The 21,587-nt window shown below is 43.8% G+C and overlaps 1 protein-coding gene across 1 annotated transcript in view; it reads left to right on the top strand.

Annotated features, from left to right (window-relative positions):
- The window catches only part of mrc2 (mannose receptor, C type 2), a 225,423-nt gene that overhangs the window by 92,888 nt on the left and 110,948 nt on the right, over positions 1 to 21,587 (top strand). Inside the window, exons 7-9 of the mRNA XM_048614718.1 lie at positions 7,324 to 7,512; positions 16,473 to 16,627; positions 21,288 to 21,404. Coding sequence (XP_048470675.1) covers positions 7,324 to 7,512; positions 16,473 to 16,627; positions 21,288 to 21,404 — 461 coding nt within the window. The remainder of the gene's footprint in view (positions 1 to 7,323; positions 7,513 to 16,472; positions 16,628 to 21,287; positions 21,405 to 21,587) is intronic.

Below are 21,587 nucleotides of genomic sequence, written 5' to 3'. Positions count from 1 at the left end.
CTATCCCCTATTCCCAATTCCTTCGCCTCCGCTGCATCTGCTCCCAGGATGAGGCATTCCACTCCCGTACATCTCAGTTGTCCTCGTTTTTCAAGGACCATAACTTCCCCCCCCGGTGGTCGAGAACGCCCTCAACCGTGTCTCCCATATCTCCCGCACCTCATCCCTCACACCCCGTCCACGCAATAAGAACGAAAAAAGAATCCCCCTCGTCCTCACGTACCACCCCACCAACCGCCGGATCCAACGCATCATCCTCCGACACTTCCGCCATCTGCAATCTGACCCCACCACCAAAGACATCTTTCCCTCCCCACCCTTATCTGCTTTCTGGAGGGACAACTCTCTCCGTGACTCCCTTGTCCGCTCCACACTCCCCTCCAGCTCCACCACACCCGGCACTTTTCCCTGCAACCGCAGGAAGTGCTACACCTGCCCCCATACCTCCTCCCTCACCCCCATCCCAGGCCCCAAGAAGACTTTCCACATCAAGCAGATGTTCACCTGCACATCTGCCAATGTGGTATACTGCATCCGCTGTACCCGGTGTGGCTTCCTCTACATCGGGGAAACCAAGCGGAGGCTCGGGGACCGCTTTGCAGAGCACCTACGCTCAGTTCGCAATAAACAACTGCACCTCCCAGTCGCAAACCATTTCAACTCCCCCTCCCATTCCTCAGACGACATGTCCATCCTGGGCCTCTTGCAGTGCCACAAAGATGCCACCCGAAGGTTGCAGGAACAGCAACTCATATTCCGCTTGGGAACCCTGCAGCCCAATGGTATCAATGTGGATTTCACAAGTTTCAAAATCTCCCCTCCCCCTACTGCATCCCAAAACCAGTCCAGCTCGTCCCTGCCTCCCTAACCTGTTCTTCCTCCCACCTATCATCTCCTACCGACCAACCTCATCCCGCCCCCTTGACCTGTCCGTCCTCCCTGGACTGACCTATCCCCTTCCTAACTCCCTACCTACACTCACCTTTCCTGGCCCCATCCCCGCCTCTTCGACCTGTTTGTTTCCTCTCCACCTATCCTCTCCTCTATCCCTCTTCTATCCGCCTCCCACTCTCTCCCTATTTATTTCGGAACCCCCTTCCCCTCCCCCTTTTCTGATGAAGGGTCTGTTCCCACCTGTGATTGCTAGCTTTTGTCTGGTCACTGCCTAATTTACAGTCACACAATGACCTGTTAACAAAACCCTGTTACCTTCTGAATGGGACTGCAGTGAAGCAGTTACAATGTGGAGTGTTTTTTATTCTTTCTGAAGTGGAGACCCTGTCTGAAACCCATAATTCTGCCTGGGCCTGGAACCATTTCAAAACTGTCCTTTCCAAGGATTTTTAAAATTAAAACATTAGCCATTAAAACAATTTTTCTGAAACTTGCTGAATCAAAATAGCATAATCATGACAACATACTTGTACATATTAAATTTTAGAACTTGAAATCTATTAAAAAAGATCTATTTGTTAATTTATTAAGAATACAACTCCCATTTCCAAAATTAAAATTCTAATAACTAAATAATCATGACGCCACTGCGGAAACCCTTGGCTGATGTGGAGTGTGGATGCAATGCTGCCTATGGGCTGTGGTGGAGCAGACGGCTGGGCTGCTGATGTAATAGTTTTGCTGTTTGGCCTGGTTTAGGATTCCCTTCGGTATAGTCCAGACAGAATGTCCCACATCATCCTGACATGCTGTACTGTACACAATTGGAGCAAGCAACAGGGTAATGTGACAGGTGCTCAGGAACTGAGCGAATGAGAGCAGTCCTCCGTGGAGGAGAGCAAGGACATTGGGGTGCGGGAAGATGACATTGTGCATGAGAGAGCTCAGCTGTGATGGGCACTACAAGCCAGAAAGGACCATATTGACATTTACTTCCAGTAGAAGAGAGCTGAGTGCAGCAGACAGTCATTGACTCTTATGTTTTTTGGTCATATATGCTTAAATCTGGTTGGCATTGTGGAAATGATGTTCATTTCAGTTGACTCCATTTTTTTGTTTCCTTTTGCAGCCTGTTTGTTTTCCGATTTGTCCTATTACTTGCCTGTATGTAATGTTCCCCAACTGGACAATGACCAAATTCAGGCAGGGGACATTAGAGATAGGATAGCGCTGACTTAGACAATATTCAGACATGATATTGCTAGGGAGAGGTTTACCTCTTTACTTTAGTACATGGCTTAATAATTAAACAATGACTCTTGTGAGATAATGGGATTGTTTGTACAAGGGAGTGACAGCCGTTCCAGGGGCAGTACTGCTTAGTGGCTGCTGTGCCTTTACATTGCTAATGGGGGGTAATGCCAGATTACTAACACTTGTCGGGTATTCCCAAAGATGGCATGGGTACAAGATGTGCCAGTGTTTTGCTGGATATCTGCTGAGTGACAGGTTGGAAGGACCTGTGATAAAATGGGGTGGAAATTTGATATCAGAGATGCCAAAGCATGATGGGACATAATTGATGTTGAGTTTGGTAAGATAGGGTGAGAAAACTCAGCAGGCCTTGAGGTGTGAGACCCCCTCCAAAAAAAAAAATGCCACTTGGACTTCACGAAAAAAGTAAGATTAGCCCTCTGTATTTCTGTTTTCCTATGAAATGTGGATAACCTCACATTGCCAAATTTCTGCCCATTTACTTAGTTTCTCCAAATCCCCTTGCAAATCTCCTCACAACTCCCACTCCCACCCAGTTCTGTGTCATCTGCGAATACAGAAATATTACATTTAATCCCCATATTCAAGTAAACGATATAGGTTTTGTCTGGCTGGGATCAAGCACTAATCCTTGCAGTATCCCACTAATCACAGCCTGCCAACCTGATACTGACCTATTCATTCCTACTTCCTGTTTTCTGTCCATTACACAGTTACTATTGCATGCCAGTCTATTCCCCCTGCCCCATCCCATGTAGTCAAATTTTGTTGACTAGCTTCTTATGTGGAACCTGATGAAAAGCTTGCTAAAGATCCATTTGTGCCCCCTCATCTATTCTGCTGGTTACATCCTCAAAAGACTCCAACAGGTTTGTTGAACATGGCTTTCCTTTCATAAATCCATGTTGCCTCTGCCTAATCTGACCATGATTTTCTAAGTGTCCTTTTATCAAATCCTTTATTATAAATAGATCGTAACATTTTCTCTACAGTTGATGTTTGGTTCACAGGCCTGTAATTCCCTGGTTTCTCTCCGCCCCCCATTACTTAAATACCGGTGTTACATTTGTCACCTTCCAATCTGCAAGAGCTTTTCAAGGATCTATAGAATTTTGTAGGATAACCACAAATATATCTTCTATCCCTTTTAATACCTAGGGATGTAGATAATTAGGTCCAAACAATTTATCCCCTACTTTAACTCCCATTAATTTCTCCAGTTCTTTTCTTTAAACTAACATTGATATATTGAAGTTCCTCTTCTACACACGTCTCTAGATTCTCCGTTATTTCTGGGAGGTTTTTTAATATTTCCTTCTATGTAGACAGTCACAGTGTTTATCTAGTCTGTCTGCCATTTCCTTATTTTCCATAATAAATTCTCCTGACTCTGCTTGTAATGGACCCATCTGTATTTCTCACATTTTCCTCTGGAAGCTTTACAGTTATTTTTATGTCTCTTGCTTACACACACGTTCACTTTTATTTAATCTTTCCTTTGATTTTCCTTTTCAGAATTCTAAATGCTCCGAATCATCAGAGTAACCCTATTTTTGGTAATTTAATGCGCTACTTTTAATACAATCCTTGATTTCTTTCGCCAATCGTTGTTGGGAGACATATTTTTGCTGGGCTTTGTACCTTAAAGGAATGTATTTTTTATTGTAAGTAGTGTTAGCTCTTTAAATTTTAACCATTTCCTGTCTATCGTCATATCTTCTAATGTAATTTCCCAATGCACTGTAACCAGTTTGCCTCTTGTACCTCCACAGTTTCTTTCCTTTAGATTTATGGGGCCCGACTTCTGACTGAAATAAATCATTTTCAAAATTAATGCAAAATTATATCATGTTATGTTCACTATTTTCTAAACTTGCTTTTAGAGATCGCTGTGAATCAAGTAATAATTTACTACTACAAGATGTATACTAAAATATTGTGTACACTCTTCTGGGCACAGTACAAATCACTTTGACAGTGGGACACAATCAGAAAGGAAAGACTTGTGTCTTACACATGTCGCTGTGGGTCTGTTGGTAACATGCTCACCTTTTGAGTCAGAAGGTTGAAGGTTCATGTTCTTCTCTGAGGCTTGAATACAGAAATCAGTCAGGCTTGGCACTGCTGCATCGAGGGAGTGCCGCACTCTCAAAGGAGCAGACTTTCAGATGAAACATTAAACTGAGGTTTTGTCTGCATGCCCAGCGACTGTAAAGAATTTTGACCCAGCAACAGTAAATGAATAGTGATATAATTCCAAGTCAGGATGGGGAAGAGGCGTGGTTGGTTGATTGATTTATTGTCACATGTACTGGAGTACAGTGAAAAGCTTTTGTTTATGAGCAGTACAGGCAGATCATAGTAAGCAAGGATGTACTGAACAGACGTTGTAAAAATCTTAGAGGCATACAGGTTACATTGCACTAGGCGAGATCAATGTTAGCAAGATGAGCATTGTTTGAGGCTGGAGAGTCCATTCATCAGTCTAATAATGGATGGGAAGAAGCTGTTCCTGAACCTGCTGGTGCGTGTTCAGGCTTCTGTATCTTCTGCCTGACGAAAGAGGTTGTAGGAGATCATTACTGCGGTGTGATGGATCTTTGATGTTGGCAGCCTTTCCGCAGCAACAAGCCGTGTAAACGGAGTCCATGAAGAGAACATGCAGGTTGTATCCCTTTTATATTCCAGTTCTGTGGCCAGCATTCCATGAGCCTGTTAGATTGCTTTTCATGGTTAAAGATGTGTCTCCTTTGGGTTTCCATATCAGTACTACAGTGGAAACGTAGAGCTCAGAGGTTAGCACTGCCGCCTCACAGAGCCAGGGACCTGGGTTCGATTCCACCCTCCGGCAATTCTGAGTGGAGTTTGCACATTCTTCTCGTGTCTGCGTGGGTTTCCTCTTGTTCCGGTTTCCTCCCACAGTCCAAAGATGTGCAGGTTAGGTGAATTGGCCATGCTAAATTGCCCATAGTGTCCAGGAATGTGCAGGCTAGATGGGTTAGCCATGAGAAATGTAGGGTAGGGGCGTGGGTTTGGGTGGGACACTCTTCGGAGGCTCGGTGTGGACTCGATGGGCCAAATGACATGCTTCCACAATGTAGAGATTCTATGAAATGATTGAATATTGTAGAGTTTTACTTGAATGTCTTGGTGATCAGAGAACATTCAGAACAGAGGAAAGGACTAAGCTATTTAGCTGTTGAGTCAGCTTCACCATTCAATTAGATTTTGGCTATCTATACCAGCACCACTTTCCCATCTCCATATCCTTTTGATGTCATTAGCTTCCAGAAACTATTGAAACAGAACTTACCCATGGTATGTTAAAGGTGAAATAGGGAAGATAATGGAACACGATAAGCTGTAGAAACATGCTGAAAATGTTGGATCTGGCAGTACTTGGGAAGGCTGGCTTCCAGAGGAAGTACTAGATTTCATCCTCGCTGTTTACTTCTGTTTTCTGGTTAAATTTGCATGCTGTTCTGCACTCTGTCTGTGCAGTGGTGGATGATCTCTGGTTGGTGTTTACTATCATAAGGGGCTCTCTGATGAGTTGGTGGTCTCTACGGCTGGCTTTGTTGCTGATTCCCACAGTTGGGTCGTGCACTCTGGGTCCTACAGCATCGCATGAAGATAGCTGCTTGCGTATGATACCAGAGAGATACAAACACCAGTGTACTCTGGAAACTGGCAATTTGTTCAACCGTGGGAGGGGGAAATAGAATGTATTATGGATAGCCTCATCAAAAATGAAGAGCAGTCTCCTGTGACATGAGATCAAAGAGAGTTCTCTCATGCAGTCCTTGACAGAATTAATTATTGTTAGTTACAGCATCCTGAACATTAATAACTTCCTTTAGCATGTAGATAGAGCCAACCCGAAAACTACTTACCTGCTAATAGTATCCACTATGACTCAGTCCTTAGTACAATGTTATGGATTCAAGCCTCACTCTGGAGACTTGAGCACAAACTGTAAGATGCCATGTACAGTGCAGTACTGAGGGAGCGATAAATTGTTGAGGCACTGTCTTTCAGATGAGATTTGAAATCATCTTCCCTTTCAATGGTATAGAGGATTCCTTGGTACCTGATGAAGAAAAACTGCAATATTATCCTCTGTTTCCCCATCAATATTTGTCCTTCAACCAACATTGCTAAAACTGTCAGTCAGTTCATTGCTATTCCATGTGCAAATTATTTACGTAGCATCATTCTAACAGAAACTACACTTCAAAAGTGCTTTTGTTGGCTTTAAACCTCCGGGCTATCTTGAGGTGATGAGAGGTATTGAAAGAACGCAAGCTAAACACAAATTGCTGGAAGAACTCAGTTCTGAAGAAGGGTCACTAGACTTGACACATTATAGGGAGGCAATGGTCTAGTGGTATTATCGTTGGACTGTTAATCCAGCGACACAGATAACGTTTTGGGGACCCAGGGTCGAATCGCAGCATGGCAGATGTTGGAATTTGAATTCGATAAAATATCTGGAATTAAGAATCTGATGGTAATGAATCCATTTTTGACTGTCGGAAAAACCCATCTGGTTCACTAATGTCCTTTAGGGAAGGAAACTGCCATCCTTACCTGGTCTGGCTTACATGTGACTCCTGACCCACAGCAAAGTGGTTGACTCTGAACTGCCCTCTGAGCAATTAGGGATGGGCAATAAATCTGCCTGGCTGGCGATGCCCTCTTTCCCCGAATGAATAAAAATTCAAACAATTTTATTTCTTTCTCCACAGATGCTGCACGACCTGCTGCACTTCTCCAGCAATTTCTCTTTGCGTTTCAAATTTCCAGCATCCACAGTTCTTTGTCTTATTTAAGATGAATGCAAAGCATCCAAAATTTTCAATTCCACAGTGAATGAAGGATTTCTTAATTTGATATGATTTATTATTGTCACATGTACTGAGATACAGTGAAAAGTATTGTTTTGCGGGCTATCCAGACAAGTCATACCTTACGTCAGGGTGATGGAATGTGGAATATGGTGTCACAACTACAAAGAAAGTGCAGATAAAGGTCGGCTGTAATATATGAGAGATCTGTGACATCATTTTGTGTAACAAGTGTGATTAATGTTCAGGAGTTCAAACGTAGGAGATATTTTGGTTGAGGATAATAATTTCTTACTTCCCTTGTTAGATATCTGGATCAACCGGAAGACTAAGTGTGATGCAGGCTGGCTGCCATTTCAGTGCAACTGCTATCGGCTGAACGTCGAGAGGAGGAGCTGGCAGGAAGCACAGAAAAGCTGTGTGAGGTCGGAGGGAAACCTGATCAGCATCCATCACCTGGCAGAGCTGGAATTTGTCCTGACCCAGGTCAAACAGGGTAAGGCTGCACAACTGTGTGTAGTCACTGACACTGGGAGCAGTGCAAACAGACTGTGACACTTCTATCTACAAAGGTTGAAAACTGAGAGGAGTCCTAATGAAGGTCTTTTAAGATTATGAATGAATTCAATAGGGTCAATGTACAAAGGATGTTTCCACTTGTGGGAAGTCCAATGTTAGCATCCAGAAGTATTCGCTAGTTATTAATAACTCAATAATTCCACTAAGGAATTCAGGAGATACCCATTTACGTAAGGTTACCGCCAGGTGTAACTGGTGTGAATAACTTTGGGGAGAAGCTAAATAAGTGTGAGAGAGAGAGAGGCATAAAAGGTGATAAACCATCCCCACTATCTCTGTGACTGTCATTGTGTACTCACACACCCTCTGACAACAGGCAGCAATATGTATGTATCGTTAGAAATCAAGGGCACAGGAATTAAATAAAACACATTTTAAAAAAACTTCAACTTCCTCCCCCTCAATATTAGGATTCAGAAGACCCCAGGAGCAATCAATCTGTCAATCTCAGATCCATCAGCCGTCAATTATTGTTGACTTTGCAGATTTTATTTCTCCATGTGGATCACGAGGAGAGGTTACCAATGGCCGGCCTACAAATCAGAAACCAGCTGGGGCAAACTTTGACCTCACTGCTCACAACAGTGGTCAGCTTCTGACTGCAGCATCAAGGGGAGATCTGCCAGTGGCTGTGCTACTGAGCTCCTCTGCTGCCAAATTGCAGTACATGTTGTGGAGGTGCTGGTGTTGGACCGGGGTGGGCAAGGTCAGAAATCACACGACACCAGGTTATAGTCCAACAGTTATTTGAAAACACAAGCTTTTGGAGTCTTCCTCCTCATTCAGGTGTTAGTGAGACGGGTAGTATCTGACACAGAATTTATAAGTAAAAGATCAAAGAGTCACACCATTGCTGAGAATGTACTAAACAAATCTAAAATGCTGTTAAATCTTTAATCAGTTAGAAGGTTTTAATTGATTAATTTATGTATGTAAATCCCCAAATTCCTTTGAAGTCACTGTCCTGAGAAAACTAAAGGTTTTATCAGTGTAAAGAAGAGGTGACATTTTAGGTCAGACAATGCATGTTAAGTGTAAGGCCTTGTTTAGAATCTGTTAGTGTTTAGGTTTGGAGTCAGACTAATTCTTTTTCTAAGTAGGAATTTATAAAACGCCACATTGACTGACTGACTGTCTATAAATTGTTATTGAACAATATAGAATGTATCTGCAAATACAAATTCATCCCACAGATTCATGTGAGAGAGAGTGAGTGAGAGAGTAAGGCGAGCGAGAAACTGTACAGTCTAATGCAACATGAACCCAAGATCCCGGATAGTCCGTCGTCATGGCTAAAAAACTTGGCTATCAGCCTCTGCTTGTTAACTCTGCATTGTTGTGTAGTGTTCCCCCACTGGGAGGGAACATTCCTCTCTGGCAACTGCTGCACAGTGTCCATTCATCAGTTGTAATAACTTCTACATGGTTTCGCCAATATAACATGCCTCGGAGCATCCTTGCCTGCAACATATGAGATAGACAACATTGGCTAAGTCACGGAAATATTTTCTGAAAAATGTCAGCTAGGTCCAAAACGACAGCCTTCCTGCTCCTCTGATGCTGCTTGGCCTGCTGTGTTCATCCAGCTCCACACCTTGTTCTCTCACATAAATATCTGCTGTTCACGTGGTGGGTGGTGTTCCCACATGTGATGGTAGTGTCCATGTGGAAAATCTGACATTTCTTGCAGAGGTTGCAATGACAAGGTTTACAGTGTTGTGGTCGATGTGTTCCTGAAGGCTGAGTAGTTTGCTGCGAACAATGGTCTGTTTAAGGTATGATGATTGTTTGAAGGCGAGAAATAGAGGCAGATATTCATGTGACTCAGCCAATGCTGTCTATCTCAGACGCAGCTACAACAACGGATGAATGGACTGTGTAACAATCCCCAGAAGGGGGCGTTTCCTCTTGGTCGGGGGTGGGGAGCACTTCAGCGGTCAGGGACATTCGGCCTCAGATCTTCAAGGTACGCAACATCATAGAGTCGCCGAGCATAGACTGATAGCCAGGTTCAGTACCCATGAGGACGGCTTTAGCTGGCATCTTGGGTTCATGTTGCACTATAGTTGATCCCACCACACTATACACTCTCATTCACGTTCTTATACACATGCATACATACACATAAGCACTCACTCCCACAAACACACATGCACGCGCTCCCTCGCAAAAACACGTGCACGTACTCACTCACTCTCTCAAACATGCACGCACTCACTCACTCACAAACACGCATTCACGCACTCACACAAATACACACGCACTCATTCACTCACACAAACACGCACGCACGCGCTCCCGTGCACAGCTGTCACCCGCGCATGCGGGCACCCTTGCACGCGCACACTCACATGCACATATGCACGAAAATACACTGACTCACTCTCTCTCACTCCCACTCGTGCAGTGAGGAGGTGATGGCCGAGTGGTATTATCGCTGGGCTGTTAATTCAGCGACCCAGATAACATTCTGGGTACCAGGGTTCGAATCCCACCATGGCAGATTGTGAAATTTGAATTCAATAAATATCTGGAATTAAGAATCCAGTGATGACCATGAATCCATTGCCAATTGTTGGAAAACCCCATCTGGCTCACTAATGTCCTGGAAACTGCCATCCTTACCTGGTCTGGCCTACATGTTACTCCAGACCCACTGCAATGTGGTTTACTCTTAACTACCCTTTGGGAAATTAGGGATGGGCAATAAATGCTACCTAGCCAGCGATGCCCTCATCCCGTGAATAAATAAAGAAAACACTCTCACTCACTCACTCACTCCTTCCTCATACACACTCTCTCTCTCTCTCGCTCACGCACACGTGAATCTATGAGGTGAATTTGTATTTGCAGATATATCCTATTTTGTTCAAAAAGCACACAATTTATAGACAGTCAGTCAATGTGGCGTTTTATAAATTCCTACTTTAGAAAAAGAATTAGTCTGACTCCAAACCTAAACACAGCCAGATTCTAAGCAAAACCTCACACTTAACATGCAGTGTCTGACCTAAAATGTGACCTCTCCTTTACATTGATAAAACCTTTAGTTATCTCGGGACAGTGACTTCAAAGGAATTTGGGGATTTACAAATACATATTAATCAATTAAAACCTTCTGACTGATTAAAGATTTAACAGCATTTTAGATTTGTTTAGTACATTCTCAGCAGTGGTGTGACTCTTTGATCTTTTACTTATAAATTCTGTGTCTGATACTGGCCTATCTCACTCACACCTGAATGAGGAGTAAGTGGCAGTACAGCACATTGGTCACACGTAGCCTGACTCCTGCTCACAGTCTGTAATGTTCCGTTAATTAGTGAGCCGACTGAACTTCAACCGTAATGAGGTTTTTGGGATCATTTGCGTTCTTTGAATGAGTCCGAGAGCTGAACCACTCATGGGAGTTCTGCCAGACATTAGTTCAGTGTCCAACTGCGTGCTACAGTGCAATGTACTGTAATTACTTTTCTGGTGTCCATATGTAGCTGATGCACAAGGCCGTCCTCTCCACCTTTGCTAGGCAGGAGGGACCAGTGTCTTCACTCCATTCCCCACCCCAACCCAGCTCCCCTGACAATGACACTGTGACATAAAGGTGCCTCTTATGTCTTTTTTAAATCTCTCTCCTCTCACCTTAAAAATGTGCCATGGTAGGTGTCTTTTCCCTAGGATGGGGGATTTCAAGACGAGGGGGCACATCTTTGAGGTGAGAGGAGAGAGATTCAAAAAAGACCCGAGAGGCAAATTTTTTACACTGCGGGTGTTTCGCGTGTGGAATGAACTTCCTCAGGAATTGGTGGATGTGGGTACAATTACAATGTTTAAAAGACATTTGGATGGATAAATGAATAGGAAAGGTTTGGAGGGATATGAGCCAGGAGCAGGCAGATGGGACTAGTTTAGTTTGGAATTATGTTTGGCATGGACTGGACCGAAGGGTCTGTTTCCATGCTGTATGACTTTGTATGATTGCCACACAAAATCAAAGGTGTTAGAGGTTACAGAACCAGAGCAGATACAAGCAGACTAAAAGTGGATCAGTCGTAATGTAACGAATGGAGGAAAAAGTTCAATGGACTGAATGGTGTCACCTTGTTTCAGTGCCTTGTATCAGGAAAAAGGAATCATTAAAGCAGGGAAATATGTTGATGAATGTTGGGTGAGGGAGGTGATTGGATAGATGGGCATTGATCTCAAATGCAATTGAACGATTGTGACACGAGGTCATGAACAAGATAAAGACGTCCACACTCAACAGCTTTCAGGTTTGGGGGCGGTGGTGGTGGAGCGGCGCGGAGCGAGCATTCGAAATTTTCAGTTCTCTTTGTGTGAAGAAATATTTCCTGGTACCAACCCTAAACAAGCTGGCTCGAATTTGAAACCTGAGCCCTCTTTAATGGACTCTTTTTCTTAACTTGTTTGAAGGATGTGATCAGGTCAGCATTCACCACCCAGCCCTAATTATCTGGAGAAGGTCATGGTGAACCATAATCTTAAACCACTGCAGTCCTTAGGCACCCTAGGTACTTTTAGGGAGGGAGTTCCAGGATGTTAATCCAGTGACAGTGAAGGAGCAGCAACATAAGGGCAGGTGGTGGTGTAGTGGTGTGATGTCACTGTACCAGTATTCCAGAACCCCAGGCTAATGCCCTTGGTACATGAGTTTGAATCCTCCTGTGATGGACAGTGAAATATGAATTCATTTAAATGTCTGGAATTAATAGCTGGCTAGTGGCAGTCATTTCACCACTGTAAATTATTATAAAATCCTATCTGGTTCACTAATGTCCATTTGGGAAGGAAACTGCCACCCTTAATGTGTCTGGCCTCATGTGACTCCAGACCCACAACAAATTTCAACTGCCCTCTGAAGTGGCCCAGCTGGCCATTTCAGTTATATATATCCAAGTTTTAAGCCTCAATCCTCAAACACCTCGTTGTGTTCCCCATCATCTCCTGGTTGGGGTTTCTCCTCAGTGTTAATGAACTTCTCTGCAGATGAAACAGGACCAAGTCTTTGTTCCCTTTGGAGTCAGCCTACAGCTGTGAATCTTCACCATATTATTTTCTGTATTTAATTTCTACTTTTAGTGGACGTCATTTTGAATTGGCTCCTCATCTCAAAAACAGATTGGGTGTCAGACATTTCAACTGCTTTTCATGAAAGAACTACTTCATTCAAGCATTGAACTAAACATTTAGCATCTTAAATAAACTACGTTCCATGTGTGCAGGATCTTGTCTCAGTAGACCCTAGTTGTTACTTGGTGCTGTGCTTTGGCATAAAAGTTTGAGCCTGTCTCTTAGTTGTTAACATCTCATCTCTGAGTTAAAGATTGTTGGTTCAAGTCCAGTGTGCTGACTTGTGTCTGCAGCTAATTGATCTAATATAACCAACTCCTCTGAACTCTTTCCCATTTGATCCCCTCTCTGATCCCTCTTAATAGTGACCAGTTCTTTATCCTGGTGCTCCTTGATTTTCCATCTCCTCTTCAGACCTTGTTTCTGCTCTCCTCTGTTTTCATTCTTGTGTTCAATCTATCCTGTCATATCCATTTATACCCTCCCTACAACACAAGCTAACCTTCTGAAGAGTCATTTGTCTGAACACTGTTGGGGATCAACTTGCTTACCTTGATCAGAACCAATGCCCACTGAATCTATTTTTATGGACTAGACCAAACCTCCTCAAGATATATTCAGAGGATAATCTAGACCCTGACTTTCCTTAGTGTAAAGGTAAGTGTAAGGTGTTGCATTCCAGATGCAATTCAGTTGGTTAAACTGGTCAACATTAAGCAAAGCATGCTTTATTTTTACACTACAGTTAAAATACAGACAAAATAAAAATAAAAGAATTAGCTTAACTGCAAATCTATCAATGCTTAACAAAATAGATATATTAACTACTACTAATCAACTGTTCCAATATAGTAACAGCCCATAAGCGCCCTTGGCAAAGGCAAGTTCAGTAAAATAGATTGTCTCACAGGAATTCTCCCGGCTAGGAGGAAAAACATCAAGAGAAAACTGTGTGTGTGTCTGTCTGTGTGTGCGCTTCAAGACCCCAGCAATAACTGCTACTGAAAAGCTAAAACTAAAAATCCTGGATCTGGGGAGCTTGACCACACTCATTCAGGCTGCTTCTATTGTTCCAACTTTTTAAAAATAAACCAAAGGCCTCATAAGCTGTTTACTTTATTGGAATCAAATAGACAGCTTGTAACCTCTGTCTTAAAACCTCTGTTCAAACAAAAGGATAAAATACACCTCTTAAAGTCGTAGTACCATCAAACTATCCATTCACATTTAGCCTGTTTTGTCTTACTATTTCTGTGCTCACTAGACCATGGTAAAGGCAGTAATCCAGAATTGGCCCAACGACATCTTGCTTTTTAATTTCCTCCCAAGCTCCTGAAAATCAGATGAAAGGATTTCAATCCTTGTATTCCAATGACATTGTTTCCCACATGGATCATGATTTCGGGCTGTTTCCCTTCCCTTCCATTTGTTCTGCAGCTTCTCAATGGTGGCAGGTGCCAGGCAGCAGGATAATAGTCATTTGGAAGAGCAGAACTTGAGGATTGCTGAAAAAAAGACATTTTGGTGAAATTTCTTGGTTAGGGTCTGGACTCCGCTGCTTGAGCATGTAATGAAAGCGTATTCAATTGTGGCTTTCAGAAGGGAATTGGATAAACACCTAAAGAGACAAAAAATTGCAGGGTTTCAGAGACATTCATCTACATTGCTCTGGTCAACTTGGCAAGAATTTTCCAGGCTGAATAGCATCTTTCTGTGCTGTGGTCGTTCTATGATTCTGTAAAAATCAATTTGGGAATGCTACACTCCCAGAGGATTCCAGTGTTGACATCAACTCCACATCATGCTGGATGACCAACTGATGAGTATTTATCTTCCTACACTTCCTGTGAGTGTTGAGTGACCACTCTTGCAACATCCACTCCAGGAAATTCTCAACCTCCTATAAGAGATGGGAGCAGATTTGGGCCATTTGGCCCATTGAGTCTGTTCTGCCATTCAGTCATGGCTGATGTGTTTCTAATATTGCTAGTCAAGAACCTGTCTATCTCTGTTTTAAATACACTCTGACTTGGTCACCACAGTCCTCTGCAGCAATGAGTTCCACAGATTGATCACCCTCTGACTGAAGAAATTCCTCTTCATCTCAGTTCTAAAGGGTCATCCCTTCACTCTGAGGCTGTGCCGTTAGATTCAAGTTTCTCCTATTAGTGCAAACATCTCCTCCACATCCACTGTATCCAGGCCACTCAGTATTCTATAAGTTTCAATCAGATTCCCCCTCATTTTTCTAAATTCCATTGAGTACAGACACAGAATCCTCAACTGCTCCTCATGTGACAAGCAGTTTATCCCCAAGATTATTCTGGTAAACCTCCTTTGGACTCCCTCCAAAACTAGCACATCCTTTCTTAGATATGGAGCCAAATGCAGTCTGACCAGAGCCTTATACAGCCTCAGCAGTACATCCCCGCTTGTGTATTCTAGCTCTCTTGAAATTAATGCTAACATTGTATTTGCCTTCCTAACTGCCAACTGAATTTGCATATTATTCTTTCAAGAAATCTGAACTATGACTCCCAAGTCCTTTTGTGCTTCAGATTTCCAAAGCATTTTCCCCATTTAGAAAATAGTCTGTGCCTCTATTCTTCCTACCAAAGTGCATAACCTTACAATTTCTCATATTGTATTCCATTTGCCACTTCTTTGCCTACTCTCCTAGCCTGTCCAAGTCCTTCTGCAGCCTCCCTCAACACTACGTGCCCCTCCACATATCTTTGTGTCATCTGCAAACATAGCAACAATGCCCTCAGTTCCTTCATCCAGCTCATTAATGTGTAATGTGAATAGTTGTGGTCCCAACACTGACCCTTGTGGAATTCACTAGCCACCGGCTGCCATCCTGAAAAATACCTCTATGCCCACTCTCTGCCTTCTGCCAGTCAGCCAATCCTCTGTGTACTGCAGTGCTTTCAACCACTAAACCCTGAACTCAAGCTGAGTGAAGAATATGTTCGTCATAAGCCTGGATAATTTGGAAGTGAATGGAAAGGACACTTGTTAATAATTTGGACAGGAGCCACCTTTTCTTGACTGTCTCAGCAGATAGTGGCCATGACTTTGCCAGTGAAGAGCAGCACCCAGACTTACCAAGACCTGCTCTGGGTTTCCCACTTGGGCCTTTAAATGGGGCAGTTTTGTTTTAACCAGTTGCCTCCTCCCTACCACAACGACAGCTTCAAACTTCACAGGGCATGTAACTGAAGGTATTATTGACATTGCAAAACTCAGGAATGGTCTCTGATCGAGTATTAAGGAGAAATCATGTGTTTGCTTTTGTGCATGTTTGTGTGTATATGCGTAGGTGTGTGTGCCTGAGGATCTGTATATTTATGTTTCTAACTGGGTCTATGTGTGTCTGGGGGGTGGGGTTTGTGTATCTGAGGCTGTATATTTGAGAATCGATATTTTGGGGGCATGGGGTTTTGTCTGGCTGAGGCTATATGTCTGGGTACAGGATGTGTTTGGGTGCATGTGTCTCACAGGCTGTGTAGTTGAGCTCCTGTGTCTAGGGTGTGTGTTTCTGTGTGTGTCTACAGCATCTGTATCTGGCATATGTACATCAGGGTGAGGATGAGGATCTGTATACGGGGTCTGTGTCTGGGTTGGTGCATTTCTCAGTACAGTATGTGTCTAGATGTGTCTCTCTCGAGGGTTACGTGGGTGAGGGTCTGTATCTGGGCTCTGTGTCTGGTGAATACTGCAGGGCAGCTGGTGATCACTCCATTTGTCAGCTCCCTGACTCCCTTTGTCTCTCTCCTTCCACTGCAGATGCCGAGGAATTGTGGATTGGTCTTAATGACATCAAGCGCCAAATGAACTTTGAGTGGTCGGATGGGACTCCAGTTCGCTTCACTTTCTGGCATCCCTTTGAGCCTAACAACTTTGCAAGTGGTCAAGAGGACTGCGTCACACTCTGGGGCTCGGTGAGAGACATGTTTGCCTTTCAAGGAGTTGTTAGGGTTGGGGACATAGAATACAAATGTAATTTAATCCTCCTGCATGTAGAATGGCCATTTTTATGTTCAGTAACATTTCCCTCTTCCTCAAGTGATCTAGAATTTAGTGTACTTTCTGTGGTCTTGAGGCATGTTGTGTAATCCATGATTTGCATTAAATTCAGTCATAGAGACATACAGCACGGAAACACACTTTGGCCCAATTTGTCCATGCTGACCAGGTTTCCTAAACTGAACTAGTCCCATTTGCCTTCATTTGGCTCATATCCCTCTAAACCTTTCCTATTCACATACCTGTCCAAATGTCTTTCAAATGTTGTAATTGTACCCACCTCTGCCACTTCCTCTGGCACCTCATTTCATGTGTACACCACCCTCTGTGTGAAAAAGTTGCCCCTAAGGTCCATTTTAAATTTTCTCCCTCTCACCTTTAAACCTATGCCCTCTAGTTTTGGACTCCCCTGCCCTTGGAATAGACCTTGGCTATTCACCCTATTCATGGTCCTCATGACCTTATAAACGTCTATAAGGTCTCCTATGCTCCAGAGAAAAATGCCCAGCCTACCCAACCTCTCTCTATAACTAAAACCCTCCAGTCTTGGTAACATCCTTGTAAATCCTTTTTGCACTCTTTCCAGTTTAATAACATCCCAACAAGGAATTGCACTGTGGGAAAGCAACTGAGTTCAGTATTCCTGATCCCTTGGGAAAATTTCACAATCTTCAGAGTTGAAGAGTTTTGATGGAGCAGATTGAAAGGGGTGGAGGGTCAGCAAGGAACAGAGAGAGGTTTCAACTTATTTGCAAAAAAAAAGCATTAGATGGGAAATAAGACCTTATCTTACCCAGCGGATTACATTCACCAGAAGCATGTTTTCTGAAAGGGTGGCAGAAGCCGATTCAGTGGTAACTTGTAAAACGGAATTGACTAAGTAGTTGAAAGGCATGTGAAAGTTTGTTGGGGAGTAAGGCAAACTGAATAGTTAATTTAAAGAGTAGGTAGAATTGGGCCAATTGGCTGCCTCCTATGCTTAATGCTTTTCAATGACTAAAGGCAGCAGCATCTGAGGAAACCTTCTTTCACTGTAGTACCTTCACTTGGAAAAGGCATCAGGGAGTTGCTGTTGGCAAAGACATCCATGTGAATTACTGCAGTGGAATGGAGAAAATAATGACGGTTGGTCAATTGTGTGGAATCAACTTTACTTCATGCAATGCTGAAGGCCTATGCAAGGCAAAATATGAGCTGTTTGCAAGAGAATGCTTTTGCAGGAGTGTGGACATTGTGGCCTTGCATGAAACACATCTCACAGACCATTCCACCCATCGAACCACCTATGCCAAGGATGGAGGACACCTAAACTCGGATGATTCTTACTCTATCTTGGTCAAAGTAGGTAAACTGGCCAACACAAAAGTCTACAACACCATCATCCAACATCGTCACACAGCCTCCAACATACCCACCAATAAACATTAGTGACTTCAACAGCCAGCATCATGCATGAGGATTTCTCAACAACACCAGAGTAGGAGTACAACAGGACCCTCTGTGCTTGACCTAAAATCTGTGTACAATGCAAAACAGCCTGGTGCATTCTGTTCCATGACTATTCACCTGATCTTTGCTTCAGGACTCACAATAGCTGACTGGGGATTTGCTTCCAACAAATGTTAACCATCTTCTTCCGACAATCCCCCCCACCCCCACCCCGAAACTCCCAACATGGGCCAACCCCCACAGTTACCATCTATAAACTCAGACTAAACTATGCTGGAACCTGTGGATCATTCATAATCATTTACACTGTGTCAGCTGGAGCCATTGAGTGAATTATTGACCTTATTATGGAACTATAAATGCTTCTCCAGTCAATGGAACCGCTGCTAATGCTGACCTTTCACCTGGCTTCCCAGTGCATTCTGATGGATATAGGGAGGGGAAGGGGGCACGGGGTTCAGATTTCAGTTATGAAGATATTTATTGTGTTGTCCCTGCTACACACTGCAGCTTGTTAGTGTATCCCTCAGCAGCAGGCAATTTGAGAACAGTGAAGTGAACCAATCATGTTTCCAAATGTTTTAGCTCTCATTCATTGAATTGGAGGCTCTTATGATTTGCTAGCTCTGTTGGGAATAACCTGCCTTATGGAGTGTGAATGGTAAATGTCTCTGATATGATGCATTATAAGGGACTTCTCTGCCTGTCATATACAGTGAAGGGGCTGTCTGGAAATGATCATGACTGGAACTAATTCAGTATCAGTGATTCTCCCAGCCTGGGTACCAGGAATACCCTTTCTGGGTATAATGCAGTCTGGGGGATATCAGCTGCTTCATCAATGGCCTTCCCTCCATCCTAAGATCACAAGTGGGGATGTTTGCTGATGATTGCACAATGTTCAGTACCATTCATGACTCCTCAGATACTGAAACAGTCCATGTTTCAAATGCAGTGAGATCTAGACATTATCCAGCCTTGGGCTGACAAGTGGCAAGTAACATTCAAACCAAATGCCAGGCTATGTCCATCGCCAATAAGAGACAATCTAACTATCACCCTTGACATTCAAAGATGTTACCATCACCGAACTCCCCCACTAACAACATCCTGGGGGATCCAATGAGCAGAAACTGAACTGGACTGGCCACACAAACACAATAGCTACAAGAGCAAGTCAGAGGCTAGGAATACTGTGGCAAATAACTCACCACCTGACTCCACAAAGCCTGTCCACCTTCTACAAGGCACAAGTCAGGAGTGTGATGGAATATTTCCCCTTTACCTGGATGGGTGCAACTCCAACAACACTCAAGAAACTTGACACCATCCAGGATAAAGTAGCCTGCTTGATTGGCACTACGGCCACAAGCATTCACTTCCTCCACCACCGACATTCGTTAACAGCAGCATGTACCATCTACAAGATGCACTGCAGAAATTCACCAAAGATCCTTAGACAGCACCATCCAAACCCATGACCACTTCCATCTAGAAGGATAAGGGCAGAGATACATGGGAACACCACCACCTGCACATTACACTCCAAGCCACCCACCACCACACACACCATCCTGACTTGGAAGTATATCACCGTTCCTTCACTGTCATTGGGTCAAAGTCCTGGAATGCCCTCCCTATGGCATTGTGGATAAACCTACAGCACATGGACAGCAGTGGTTCAAGAAGGCAGGTCAACACCACCTTCTCAAAAGCAACTAGGGACAGGCAATAAATACTGGCCCAGCCAGCAACACCCACGTTCCACAAGTGAATTTTTAAAAAAATCCCTCTCTGGGTATGAAGCAGTCTGGTGGGAGCCCTGGTCTGGTGGTGATGTAGTACAGTCGGGAACCTCTGGGAGCCGAAACCTTTGGTGGAAAGACAACTGCTATTTGCATCATAATGACATCACTGGAGTTACATGAGAGGTCATCATATGAGTGTCTATATTTATAAATTCCTGTTGTCCTGGCAATAATGGAGGGCAGCAGTACCCCAGCAGGATGGGTGACTCACATTTACCATCAGTTACAGTGATAAATGGCACCTTTAGCTGATGTGACACCTAACCCTTCCCAACCCCTCAGCAGGAACAACTTAACGTGTGACTCCACTTTGTCCTAGTGGAGGTTATGCCCTGCAAGAAGGAGCTGGTGATGGACTACCAATAAATAGACATGCTGGATACAGTCAGGGCACTGGGAGATTTAAAACTAGGAAATGGAATCTGCTGTCAACAGAGTCTGAGTGATCTGAAAAGAGGAAGGGATCAAGCTGTAGGGATTGACTGTGGAGGGAAGGAGTGTGTAGGGACAGGGCAGACTGACTGACCTCTGGGCGATTGGTGAAGGTGACTCTGGGGTTGGTGGGAGGTCAGAATCAGGAACAGAGTTGAACGACCGTCACTGGACATTGGCTGGGGTATGTAATGGAGTTGACCTGCTTGCCTTGGACTGACCAACTCTGAAGAGAGACAATGGGGAATCACCAGCTCTTTGGGGGAGGGGAAGAGCAGGGACATGGCTGTGGAAGTTACTGGATCAGGGAGAAGGGACTGTGTCAGGGAGGAGTGATTGGCTCTAGTTGGGATTGTTAGGGAATGAGTGACCTGCATTGGGGCACAGGAGAGAGAGTGACTATCTCTGGAGATGGATGAGGCGTTGTAATCAGCTTGGGAGGGGCTTGTTTAGGGAGGGAGTGGTCAGTCTGAGGTGTAATGAGTGAGGAGTAGGGAGATTAACTTGAGTCTGTAATGTATTTGTGTTCAATTCAGGAACAATTGAATGTCAAGGAGAAAAGGGATTGATTAAGTGTTATTTGACCTTTACAAAAGCACCAAAAAAATAGAATTTGGATATTGGTTTTGCGTATGTGCGACCGGAATAAAACCCCTTACGTGAAACTGCTGCCTTAGATAAAACTTAAACAGGGATTCACAGTTAGATCATCTTGTTGTTAAAGGTTGATTTAACTCTGGGTGAATCATTTACAGGTTTTTATTAATCAGCACACTGTTAAATAGTGACAGTCAACTTGATGGTTGTCCTAGGACTGGCTAATGTATCCGTGTTTCTGACAAACACTCAATACTCAAATATGACGCCTTCCTCTTTACTCATCCAGGAGGGACGATGGAATGATGGGCCCTGTAACCTCACACTGCCTTCCATCTGCAAGAAACCCAGTTGCTCCTCAGAAGAGGAGGACGAGCTCTTGGAAGACAATCTTGGCTGTACAAAGGTCAGTAAATCAACACTGTCCTGTCCACCTCACTCTCCTTGCCCTCTCTTTCTTTCTCATTTGCACCTTTGCTCTCCTCCCTTTCCTTATTTTCTAATCTCCATCTCATCTCCTTCTCTTCCTCCCTTCCCCCTTTCCCCCACTCTTCTGTCCCCCCACTCTTCTGTCCCCCCACTCTTCTGT

Source organism: Rhincodon typus, chromosome 30 (genome assembly GCF_021869965.1).
Source record: "Rhincodon typus isolate 14 chromosome 30, sRhiTyp1.1, whole genome shotgun sequence".
NCBI classification, from domain to species: Eukaryota; Metazoa; Chordata; class Chondrichthyes; order Orectolobiformes; family Rhincodontidae; genus Rhincodon; species Rhincodon typus.
The sequence above is the reverse complement of the archived record's forward strand: the minus strand, read 5'-3'. Positions and strand labels throughout refer to the sequence as shown.